Source organism: Leptidea sinapis, chromosome 11 (assembly GCF_905404315.1).
Source record: "Leptidea sinapis chromosome 11, ilLepSina1.1, whole genome shotgun sequence".
NCBI classification, from domain to species: domain Eukaryota; kingdom Metazoa; phylum Arthropoda; class Insecta; order Lepidoptera; family Pieridae; genus Leptidea; species Leptidea sinapis.
Genome location: NC_066275.1, coordinates 5,223,115 through 5,236,971, shown reverse-complemented (window position 1 = coordinate 5,236,971; position 13,857 = coordinate 5,223,115). Strand labels below are relative to the sequence as shown.

The 13,857-nt window shown below is 31.4% G+C and overlaps 1 protein-coding gene across 20 annotated transcripts in view; it reads left to right on the top strand.

Annotated features, from left to right (window-relative positions):
• LOC126966718 (modifier of mdg4-like) overlaps positions 1-13,857 on the top strand; it is a 341,756-nt gene that overhangs the window by 179,808 nt on the left and 148,091 nt on the right. The window contains exon 5 of one of the 20 annotated variants that reach the window (XM_050810967.1): positions 9,847-10,437. The exons of 15 other annotated variants lie outside the window; for them this stretch is intronic. In XM_050810967.1, the coding sequence (XP_050666924.1) occupies positions 9,847-10,040 (194 nt within the window). In that variant the 3' untranslated portion in view covers positions 10,041-10,437. Of the gene's footprint in view, positions 1-739; positions 1,018-1,866; positions 2,262-2,664; positions 3,638-5,604; positions 5,805-9,846; positions 10,438-13,857 lie in introns of those variants that run through there. 4 more of the 20 variants (XM_050810981.1, XM_050810979.1, XM_050810974.1 and 1 more) reach the window with 4 other exon arrangements.

Here is a 13,857-nt window from a genome sequence, read left to right as displayed (position 1 = left end):
ACAAGGTTGACGGTATGTAACATACACGTTAACGGTTATTACTATCTCTGATATTTTTCCTTAATACTTACTATTAGATTCAATAACTCTTAAAACATGCCTCGGCGAAGATCTGATAATATATAATGCAGCACCGCATCTGAGGACAAGGATGTTCGTTTGGGTATTTGTTAATAAGTATACTGAAGGAGAGGAAATAAAATATTTAAAAATTACTTCAAGTATTGTGAAATTGTATTGGTATGTCATTTATATCTAATCCACAAGCTGAAGAACACTAATGTTCTAGTGTCGTTGCGAAGCCGGGGAGCGTCGCTAGTAAGTTATATATAAACATAAAAATAAATTAATATTGGTTAGTATATTTGTCCTCCACGAATTTGAAACAAGGTTACAGAGGCTTACAAAATAAATTTGAATAAGGTAATAGTAAGGTAGGTTCCTGGTATCCTAATTCTCTACAACTTTTTTAAGTTAGTATTAAGTTAACATAAAAATTACGAAATTCAAAACTTATAATGTAGTGTTAATGCGAAATAAAAGGTTAGTAATACTCATACCCATAAAATTTAAGGTGCTCCCTTATTTTATGATAATCTGATATGATCCATAAATGACTGAGGTCTGAAGTGACAAATATAAAAAATACACAAGTTATATTATTCTGTCTAACGTGTTAGCATATTGTCATAAGAATCGCAACATCTCTTCATCAGTAAAGAGTGTTCTTTTGTTTCAGTTTATTATTCGTCTACAGCTCGTGGTACGCGAATGCTTTTTTTCAACGGACGAAGTTTTCATGCGAATACAAAGCGAGGATTCAATACATATTGGAACTGTAGTTGGAGATTTTCAAGAGGATGCAAAATGTCGATAAAGACAATTGGAGATAGAGTTGTAAAGATAAGTAATACACATAATCATGAGTGAAAGTAAATTTGATGTATATTTAATTATTTCCGAATATAGAATAGAATGAAGTTGTGTAAATAATAAAAATATGCATAAAATTAAAAACCGTTTATATTATCGAGCAAATTGAATGGTATTTTATGTTTTTATTTCAATTTTTCTCAGGTAAAAATGCCATCAAGTTACAATAAACAAAGAACATAGTTTGTCAAAATTAGTAAAAGTCTTTCATTTATTTCAGTTCAGTATGTTATGACTTCTCGTGGCAATCGTGTTCTTTCCTACAATGGTCATAAATTTCATGTGAATACCAGACGAGGCTATAAAACTTATTGGCGCTGCGCTGGGAGAGTTGCTAAGGGATGTACAATGTCGATTACGACAATAGAAGACAATGTCGTCAAAGTAAATAATGAACATAACCACGAGTGAAGTAACGTTGTTACCTTCAACTACTACAAGATATTATAACTGATTCGTTACTTGTTGTTTTTGAGCCCTTTCATTAAAATAATTGTAAAATGATGAAGCAGTAAAATGGTGAAGCAAAGCGATTGATCGAAAATAGTGGGATAATGTTGGGGAGGTCTACACTGACTAACTAAACATCTAATAATTTATTATTTAAAAACTTTTAATTTGGAATATTATCTATAATTAATATTGGAATATAATGACTATTTTTATTATCATGCGGTAAATAAATATATCATTTATAATTTGAACACTTTCGACAACATACGAACATAGACAAAAGTGGTGCTAGAAAGTCTATAAATGATATAAAGACCTAATAAATTTACAGATAATAAAAAATAGACAAAACACACGATATTTTTATAACAGTATGCTTATAATCTTTTTTAATGTATAACTTTTATTAATTTGTTTAATAATAATTTGATTGATGAGATTGAAGTTCATATTTGGTTCTAAGATTTTCATTTGTTTCAGTTGAATATAGTATCTCATCTCGTGGGAGTAGATCGCTATATTTCAACGGTCGAAAGTTTCAAGCGAACTATAAGCGTGGTTTTAAAATGTATTGGTACTGCAGTTGCAGACATAGAACAGGATGTAAAATGTCGCTTGTGACTATTGACGACGATGTTGTTAAAGTTAATCATGTACATAACCACGCCTGAGACCAACACTCATTGCGCAACACTTGTAAATATATCTCTTGGAAGACAAATTATTCAAGATTAAGCACATTGCTAAAAAAAAATGTGTACTATACTTATATTTGGTTCGTTGTACTTAGTTTTTGATTGTGTTTACTCAAAATTATCTGTAAAGTAAAATTATTTTTGTATATTTTAAATTAATAATTTCATATTTCAAATTAATTCGTGTAGTTTTTTATTATCCTCATTGTAAATAATACAGTAATGTGTAGGAATCAAAAATTCACATTGGAGAAACGCATTTTATCTATTGATCAATTCAAAATACAGCGAGCATGATTCCAGTATAGGCAACTCACAGTAGCAATCTAATGTTGCGATCAATTTCGCACTTAAGTGTATCGCGTATGTTAACATAAATTACTTTAATAGGTATTTGCATTAAAATTTAATTTTCTAATCATTATCATGATCTTGAAGAAAAGTTTGGAAAGTTTCATAATCACCCCTACATTTTCTACTTACTGTACGTCTACAAAATATGATTATAGATTAGTGATGAATATTTAAGTTCTATACACTTTTTTTATTATGTCATGTTAATCGAGCTTTTCTTTCATTACAGTGAGGTTTGCCAGATCACAACGAGGAAACATTATAGTAGTAGTCGGAGAACAAAGGTTTAAGAGGACATCAGGGTATGGAATGAAGAGCTGGTGGCACTGCATCAAGCGGTCTACAAAAGGTTGTTCTGCGAGTATGAGCTTGCATGGAGGCTCTGTTGTTAAGTATAACTTTCAGCATAATCATTGAATGCTCAACTAAGACTCCATCGGTTTTAAAGGGATTGTAACTGTGCCCATCAATCTTTCTTCTTCTTCTCAGTCGACAGTTTTATCTTATGTGTAGTCCTAATTTGATTGAGTTTTTGGTGATTTAAAACAATCATTTCAAGTTATTATTAAATTTAGATTTAAATGATAATTTTAATATTTTATGCTCGTCCTACTTACGATATTATGGTAGCTTAGAATATTTTTAATTTTAATTTGACTCAAATTTCGTCATTATCTGAGAGTTGCTTTTATACTTTTTATTTTTTTATATTTTAATATTAAACTATGTTATTAAATAATTGTTTTGATGATATGTTGGTGTAATATGTTAATTATTTCCGTAAAAAAACAGATGCTAGCATTGGCTTTGACAATATTATGTTGCATTTATTACTGTTTTTGGTGTCTTTTAATTTTCTCGTTGATCGTGCGAAATTGTTGTGTCGCAAATGTTAACAAAAATTATGTATTGAAACTATAAATAAAATACATTTACTTGGCTCAAATAATCAGATGAATTTATGAAAATGTCACTTTTTGCGATTTCAACACTCATAGTATTATATATGCACGTTATAAATATGATACTGCCCATCTGGGATATAACAACGTATTACACCCATACGGTAAGTGCTGCAAGCACTGTCAAATATTGGTATTGGTATTGGTAGCATCTGTAATGTCGACGGTTAGTGCCTTATATGAAAAGCTTACAAATATTTTAGTGAATAAATGAAAATGATTAAACTTTTAATTAATAAATATCTCGTTTTTCTTCTTCTAAAAATCGTTCGAGTCACGCATCGTTCATAAAATTTTGTTTTCAAATTTTATTTGTGTATTATCCTAGAAGTGAGGTTTATCACTTTAAAAACATATCGAATTGTTTAAATTTATCTGTTATTAAACCTGTTAGTTTGATGAAACTTAATAAATTTAACGATAAACATGTGAATAGTGAGTCAGTGTTGTCAGTAGCGTTAAGTGTAGATGAATGTATTTAGACAATAAACATTTTAACAATAAAAATGAGGTACCCGTAGGTCGTTGTCTTGTCGTACTGTATTGTAAATAAAGAAAAAAGTGGCGATTGTAGAGACTGCCGATAAAGTGAAAACTTAGAACTTTTTGTATTAAACTTTGAAGTTTCATAAAGTTTGAAATCAATTTAATTATCAATTTCAATTTATTTTTCAAATTTATTTTCAATATTATATTAATCAAACAAAACACTGTTTTAATAATACACAGTATATACACATTAAATGTATTTAGTGTCATGAAAAAATAATACAAATATAAAATATAATATATCAAACTATACTTACCCCGGGATGCCATGTCGTATCTAGTAGCTCTTAATGCATGTTTTGTACGCGTAGCCCGTGCACTTGATCATAATGTTAATACTCAGTTATTTCGTTTCTACCCACTTTGTACAGTCATTCGAATAATAAATAATAAAATCGCAGTACTATAAGGATAGTAATAATAATTGTTAATTATTTTTTTTATGGAAAAAGGAGGACAAACGAGCTTACGGGTGGGTCACCTGGTGTTAAGTGAACCCAAGTTCGATACGCCTGTTTTTTGCAGTCAGATGCTGCTTTAACTGACACATAGAACCAGGGCTGTCATCTGCCACCGATCGGTACTACAGAGCTTGGTATAAGAATATCCATGCCCTGCAGTACCACATCGGCTACTGCAACGGCGCCGGCACGTAGTCTGTGGTACGTGATCCAAGTCATTCGGCAGTATGCCCGTTGATATCACCCAAGACTACGATTTTAGCGGAGGGGATCTGTGCAAGCACTTCGTTAATTGACGCTTGTTCTAATAAAGTTCTTTAACACGTTCACTGCGGATCACCCACAATCGGCCCGATGCTGTGCCAACGCGCTGTGCGTACAGGAAAAATAGGTTCCTCACGCCTGTGCGGTTTCTTGGGAATTTTAACGAGTATGACAGAGACAAATATAGTTTTCGATTCGTGACTAACAATGTAGAAATATAGCAGTTTAATACAACGTAGCATAACAGCACTAATGTTGCACATTATGTCAGTTGTATAACTACACATATACTGCTATAAGTATTTCGGTGACGCGAACTCACGAGATTAATTCACCCGTCCAAAAAGTGTCTTAACTATATATATATATACTTGCTGACCCGACAGACCTTGTTCTTGTACATTATAAATAAAATACTGCTTTTTATGAATTTGACAATAATATTTCATAACATCATGAATTATTTCGTAAAATATGTTCCCTGTTGTAATAATGAAATTGTTTCACAGCAAATTGTCCAAGCATGCGTCAATAAATTATCGCATAGAAAAAATGTCCATACAAAATAAAAATTGGAAATTAAAATAATTATGGGTCCAAAAAAGAAATAAAAACTATCCTATCTCTCAAGTTGGACTAAACTGCACTCCGTGAAGTAATCCCCATTAAATTCCTTTCATTAGTTTAAGAGTCCATCACGGACAAACAACGTGACACGTAATTTATTTATATTAAGATAAGATATAGATATATCTATATTTATTTATCGCGTGCGCCAGTTATGATCATGTCGGTGACGCGAACCCATAAGATTTTCCCCTACCAAAAAGTGCCCAACGCGGCTAAAGAAGTTTGCACATCAATAGCTTTCATCGAACAAGACATGAGTTTTACTGTAGGCTTATGTTTTTACTAATACCTTATAATTTTCAGCATTCTTCGGCTTCACTCCTGGAGGTAAACGATGCCTAGACATGGGACAGTATAGGTTCACAGTCCACCAGAACGAAGGAGCTAAAGTAAGATGGCGGTGCGTGAGGAAAACTGTAGGTTGCACAGCATTTGTTACCACTATTGATAATATTATTATACGGGTCAGACAAATACATAACCACTAGTTCATGCGAGCATTTGTAAGGGCTAAGTAATTTAGGAAATATGTTAATATTGGTGTATTGTCGTGATAATATTATTTATTTTGGATATTTATACAAACCAATTGTAATAAGTTAACGAAAGGCTTGATCTCTTGGTGGTGCATAGAGATCTGGCATCATTGTCAGTCATCTGCCATAGGAAACTGCAGCGATTTTTTCGAAGATATTATTGACCTTTTCAGACAATTCTCGAACAGCACTACTAACACGTTTATCTGATATTTGCCTAATATCTATCTGGTTTTGTTTCGTTCATTTACTTCTTACTCCAGTAACTTTCTTCATGACAACAACAAAGCTGAAAGAAATAAATATTTATTGGTTTTTCCCGACCGATATAACTAACATGAATAATTTCAAAAATACGCGTTCTTGCTTCTTAAAGGACAACAATGTTCTTTTTGTTCTATTTTTATTTTGCAAGCTATTTTGGCCCTCCTTTTCCATTCAACAGTACTGTGAGAAAATATCTGGTAAGTTCGAATAAGACGTTGGGGATTTTATGCCACTGCTAATAGAATTGCAGTTCGCTTCAATAAAATATTTATAAAAATAATTTTGGACTACTAAAATTTCACGGAAGTCGGATAATAGAAATTGTAACATGGTATGTCATGCCACTTTGTGGAATCAATTACCGGCTGCAATTTTCCCCAACCGATACGAGTTAGGCGCATTTAAGCTTAGATCATACCATAAAGGCCGACAGTACATCTCATGACGTCTGGTATTGCGGATGTCATCGAGAGTTTGCTTAATCACTTCCCTTTACCTTCTATAAACATGTGGATGACAAAAATGACAAAACATATAGAAGGATGTGACAAATGATCTTATATTTATAGCGTGTTTCTCAGATAAACACGTCATGGCTATGTAAGTATAGCGTGTTCTGCCTGCATGGAGGGTCTTCTAATATGTTTGGTGATGGCCGTTGTAGCATCCTACCTACATATACCTAGTCTTCAATTTATTTTGTCTTCTCCGTAATAACAAGAATCGCGAGCATTTAACTTTAAGTATTTGATATTAGTTATAACTTCCTCCATTCGTAGCAGAGAATACCTAGGTTGTCTGTACAGAGACTTCCTGAATTATTTCATATGTTCTGAAACTCTTATATTGTTTTTTTTTTGTTTTGAGTTTTCCTGAGAAAACTGGTGGATTTACTATAAATAGTTTATTTATTTTTTTAAATAACATTATTAAACATTAATATGGACCTAGGAGTTGAAATGTGTTGAAATTGTAAATATTGTGATTTTACTGTAATAAAATGTAGCTGAAGTTGTTATAAGCATCGGGTATTCTTATAGTATTTATTACATTAAAAAATGTGAAAAGTTTAATAATAAAAGGATATTGATGTTAAATTGCTTTTATTATAATTGTTTCTTAACCTTCAATCATTATTATATCGGGAAATGGTGCGTCAAATAAAATATCCGATACATAAAAAATTATTGCTCGAAATTAATCAGTTGTCAGTCAACTTGAAGACTAAGAGGATGTAATCTATCGTCAGTTTATTAAATTAATATTATTTGTTTCTTTTTCAGCTTATTTCAGTATGTCGAGGGGAGGTCGCCGCGTTCTGTTGATCGGCAGTTATCGTTTTAACAATGAGAACGCCGGTGGATATATTGAGAAATGGAGATGTACAGGTAGGAACAGAGGCTGCAAGAGCAGAGTATGGACTATCAACGATAATATCATTAAGTACATGTCGCTGCATAGTCATGGTAATAGTAATTTATGAGAGAGACGCGGAACAGAAAAGAGTTTTAAATAAATTTTCAATTGGAACTTCTTAAAGGAGATGGACAAATAATGTATGGGCCTGTGCCCCAGAATGTACATAAATAGAATATATGTGATTTGAAAGTGGACATGTTCTAGAATAAAAGTAAAAAGGTGCATATTGCTTAGCAGCGGTGGGCAATAGTTATGGAGGTTTAAAGAAATTGTGTAACTACGGCAAAATTGTTGGTATAGAACCTACCAAAATGTATTCATTGGATACATATACACATTTTATATAATATTATATACATCTGTCCCTGGCATTTTGTATACACACACACACTATCAAATATAAATAATATTATGTTATAACACAACAGGAACAGGATGTAGTGTTCCTACTATCTATTAAAATATTTACCTAGTCATCTGTCAATGTCATTTGACGGTCAGTTGAGTGAGGCCAACAAAAAATGAAATAATCGGTAACTACGTTTAGATTTATTTAAATTCGATTTATTGATAAGATTTGTAGATAAATTATATTACATATTTTGTTACGGTTAGTTACGAATATTTTATATTTTAGGCTCCGTTTGAGTTTAGTTCGTTTCCACTCTTCTGTAGCAATATTGGTACCTACTCAAGAATTTATTTCTAAAGCTGCTACAGCGGATTAATAAATTTGTAAAATTCTTATTTTTTTTTTAAATTGTTATTAGTAATACACTCTGGGGTACACTTTACCCATCTCCTTTTATCTTTTTTTTAAATTATTATGCAGGTATACCTACCTATAAAAGCGCTTTTAATAACTGTGTTACTATTAGTCGTGTCCATTCAATCTGTAGTTATCATGAAGTTGAACTAAATTTTTCTTTTCATTTAATATATTATAATTAATATGTATCCTGACTTCAAGGAGTCACACGTTTGCCTTAAAAATATTGAAAAATACCTTGTAGTATTAAGAAACATAAATCTAAATTACAATTGGCATGTTGATAGTACTATTCAGTCCTTATAAGATATAGTATGTACATGTCATTTTGATAGTTTTGTTGTAGACATTTTGATAGTTTTGTTCTAAGCTGATGATAGCGATTTTCAAAGTCTAAGTGCCAAGAAGCATTGTTGATTTTCTTTTTATCTTATTTGCCTTAAGATAAAATTACTTAAGTAAAGTAATAGTATAAATATTGTTTGTTTTTTTTATTGTTTATAATATTTGTATATATTCTGAATTATTTCTTCTGTACGTATTCTGTATATATTCTTTACTAGTAATTGTGAACATGAATAAATAATGATTTTATTATTGCTGTTATTTAAAAAAATATTTTAATGGTTGCTGAAACCCAAACCTATCTTTTACTAAATATGTAACTAAAGATGAATGGCATTGTTTTGTGATACTGCATAAAAGTTTCAGACAAGTAACTAATCAGTACTCAATACATATTACAAACAACTCCAGCGACGACTCATGTGAATCCGATTATGTTGCATACTGTCCCATCACTGGTGAGCCATCCGCTCGTGTGTCCTAATAATACCATAAAATCATGTTTCAAACACTTAGCTTCTATTAACCCAGGATATTGATTATTATAGCCAATGACCATTCTATATATTACAAGGACACACTATACACAGTCTGATAGCGGAAAGGCAAGAATGTGCTTAAACACTATGTAAGTACACTATTCTCCTTAGTCGTGTGTTAACTGTCACTGTCCGAAACGCACCTGAACTGAATACATTGCTGCTTATTGACCAAGAACATTTTAAGTAACAGGAATAAATGCGGCAATGTATAGATTTTGACTTTGTTTTTATGCGACGTGATATATCAATATGTATAGCACGTCATTGATTATAGCATGTATAATGTTTGTTTCGTAATGTACTTTAGTGTAGATTACGACACGACATCTTTATGGAAGGGAAGGCCAAAAGGTGTGTAACTCAGCTGATAACAGAAGTGTTACTGCATGTTATGACGATTGAAGGGTGTTTAAACATTTTCCGTTTATATAGTGAATAATTTTTAATTGTTATGTTTTTGATAAGAAGTTTTACTTACTACAATTACACTACTGCAAGGCTTTGCAATTCCCGCCAATTAACCTCATAACGGCAAAAAATTACTAGAAAGTTTGTTACCATTAATTATGTACCAATGTATCTAGCTCTATCCAGCCCAAAATCCGAAAGAAATATTATATATATATATATATAACTAGAAAAACAATTATATGCTTTATAATTGCAGATACAATTACTTCCGTTGAAAGAATAGGTGAACGAGCCCTTATTGTGAACGGTGCAAGATACAATATACATAAACCATCTGCGAATGGCAAAACAGTATGGAGATGTACTAAGAAAAATATTGGATGTAAAAGCATTGTGTGGACTTATAAAGGCAGCATCATCAAATATACTGGCTCCCATTGCCATACTTGAGAAACGTGGCGAGTTTTACTTGAATCTTATAACTAAGTGCTAGCAACAAATACTTAATTTTTTTAAGTTCGCTGAACGTTTGGCGCCAATATTATCTTTCTACGAAATCGTGATCAAATTATTTTTCTACTTTGGAATATGTTACTTTTGGATTTAAATAAACTGGGCCTTCCGAATGTAACGTACATTTGGAAGGCCATTAGTATGCATGTGGGTGTATTTTGATGAATAAATAAACGTGTTTTGAAATAAAAATTTATTTGTTATTTCTAATGATTAAATGTGGTAAGAATAGCAGTGATCATACGGCATACGAATAAAGTGTCCATATCTTTAGAAAACTATACCAAAATTGTATCATATACTCTAGCAAAATAATATATTATTGCACCAGAAATGTGTATAATTGGTTTAGAATTAAGTAGCTCACCGACAATTTTTAATAAAACAGCACATTTCAAAATATAGTTCAGGGTTAGTATTAGTGGGTTCAAGTTTGAAATTGCCGTTTTTTTTAATTAACATATTTATTTAATGAAATAATTACCATTATTACTTTGCTGTCATCTAATAGGAAGGTCATTTATGCCTTTGCGATAAAACTGTGGTGATCTAGATTCGACAAACTGTGTGAAAGCATTTTGTGCTGCCTCCTTAGAAACTTTTTATCACGAAGAAAATTGTCCAAATCACGAAAAAAATGGTATTCCGTTGGAGGTTCTATGTCAATTCGAAGTACCTATTACAAGAAAAACAGCAATTTCATACTTAAACCCCTATTATTTTGTTATTCTATTACAAACTAGCTGAATAATTAAAAAAAAATCGTTAGCCGAATGAAAGATAGCTATTTATATTATTATATTTATATTTTCATTTAGTTATTCTTCATATTTCCAGCCTGGAGCCATACATTATTTCGATCCCGAATGTACAGGGAGTCTACAAACATCTATATTGGTGGCCAAAAATTCTGCAGACATTCGCGTTCGCTGGTCGGCAACAGAATAAGATGGACTTGTGCTAAGAAACACAAACATAAGTGCAAAGTTTCCGCGGTTACTATAGATGGTGTTGTGGTGTCTACTTCAGGTATGCATTCGCATTCTTAAAGAGAAGTTACTTTAAACCTATTTTACCAAGGATGTAAGGAGCAACACGGTTTCAAATTTATTTTTAGTTCGAAACATGAGGAACACCTCTTACGTAAAATTTCATCCTTCAGTAAACAGACATAATCGTTTTCTGGGAAGCCCTCAATAAGAAAACCATTAAATTTTCTGAAATTCATAATGACTTCAGATTCATTACCCTCTTTTTTATTGTTTAGTCGATTAAGAAATTATTTATTTATAAAGAAACTGAAAAGTTTTATGCATTTGTATTTGCAGCAGTATTTATGTTTATTGCTACGGTTATAAATGGTTTTTTAGGATTGGAATATCAAATAAGGGTTGATTTTTATATGGTCGCTTTGGCAAATTTTCTTGTATTGCCTTTTATTGGTTTTTAAAATCAAATATCTTGTAAGAAACTGTATTTCTAATTAATATTTGAAAGATCACATGACTAGCATAATATTGGTCTTTATTAGTAAATTATAATACAAATTAATGTTTGAAAATTGATTAAATTATAATATATTATCATGTTTAAAGTATAGAATATGGTCTGTCTGGACTCTAGAAGCTGACTTGCACGTTTTATTAATAAGTATTAAAAGTTATTTTTGTAATTAGATATTAGAAGGAATTAATTAACATTCCGAAAGACTTAGTCAAAAAGTAGAAAGTAAGAGTAGCATATATAAAAAGACCAATGGACTTAGAACAAATATCAATTTGTCTGATTTCTATTGAAAGGACCTACCAAAGGAAACTTATTTTATAAGGTTTCAAAATTATCATTTCTATTTTTGAGTTTTGTAATTGGACAGTTTTTCAATCACTGTTACTGTTATATTATGGTATTAAATAATATCATCTTCATTTAAAATTGAGTATTTATTATAACCTAATTTTGATTGTTTTATATTTTTTATTCGAGAAAATTTTAAAAAGCCTTCATCACATAGATCATCACATCAATAGATCATATCTGCAGATTTCAGACATATATTAATTAGAGCTTTTTACAGTTATAAATTGCATTTATAACTGCTTTGTAATCCAGATATTGCATCACAGAATCTATTACCATTAAGGGTAACCCATCTGTCAGTGTGTGTGTCAGTAGTCTGTGTCCCATAAATGGTAACAGATATACAGCTGAAATATTAACAGAGTACGTATTACTATTGTCTGATGGAGAATTCCAAAATGACTGCTAATATAATAAAAAAAAATTGCCAGTTAAATCAATTAAATCATTAATTTCAATTTACTATTATCGACCTACTTGTTTGTTACGACTGTAGGAAAATTATATTAAAGTGGGTCACGATTCGGTTTGTCGATAGTATATAAAATAGTGGGTTAAGAAAAATAATATTTAAGCTTGAGATACAGACCAGTCGGAACTGGTACAACTGGAACTGGAACGAACTGGCAAAGATTCCTCATAGGCCGGAGCCTATGAGGGATCTTTGCCAGTAGAATTATGTATCACCGCCACCATTATCCTATCAATGTTTTTATAATATATTTATTACATTTTCAGGAGAAATGATACACACGACAAGAGGGATTCATTTCTTGTTTCAAAACTACACGTATAATAGAAAACAAAGTTCGCGCAACAATTTGTACCGGTGGTACTGCTCCAAGTACCACAGTGGTTGTCGCGCCACTGTGCTAACCAATTTAAATTATCAAGTTACGAGATTGATTGGAGACCATATACATCCACCGCCAAACCTACATAAACTAAGCGATGGAAAGTATATTCTTGTAAAGTCTTAGCTTTCTTAATGCACTGCTACAACTTACGGTAGGCGTGCAGGCAACAATAAATATGAGAGTTCGTCTAAAACTATGTTTACTTATACTATATGTTACCGAAAAAGTTCGGATACATAACCTATACCTATATGTCATTTTAAACATAAATAAATTATGATTTCCTAACGGTATTGTAGATTTCTGCACTTCCGGTAATATTTCATAGTGGTAAGGCATCAGTGAAAAAGAGGCGCTTGAGTATTGTGAGGTTAGAGACGCCGAACCTGTTAACTTTTCTTTAATTTGTATCCCTTTATTATTGTCAGCTTGAATATTATTAAAATTAGTCGAATAATTTGTCAATTTATTAAAATAATTCGAATGAAGCTAAATTTAATTATGCAGAATATAATACTATGCTGGAATATTATTCCTTAATTAAAATGTAAAATATTAACATTTTTCTTATAAAATACAAATAGGTATAAAATAAATAAAAGAATAAAGTATGAATTTGGCGTATAATTGTAATATATACTTCGAATTGACATAGAACATTCATGGTTTCAGATTTTTGAATGAAACTCTTTTCACATGGTACCATTTGTAGTTCTTCTTTTAAAAAATTCAACATTCGATTATCGACTTTCATTTGTTTTTTTATTCAAATTAGACAAGAAAGATGAATACTTCGAAAATTTGAGTGATTTTTTAATACAACTCGGAACAGCTCGCAATATCAATGTTGCGTTTGGAGAGGTGACTGCTAATGAACACACCGTGCGATTTTGGTTTAAACGCTTTCGCAATGGAAACTTTGATTTGAAGAATGAACCAAGTGGAAGACCATCCAAACAGGTGACCAGCAATGAATTGTAAGAGGTGGTGGGAGCCGATCCAAATCAAACTACCCAGGATTTAGCGACATGGCTTAACGT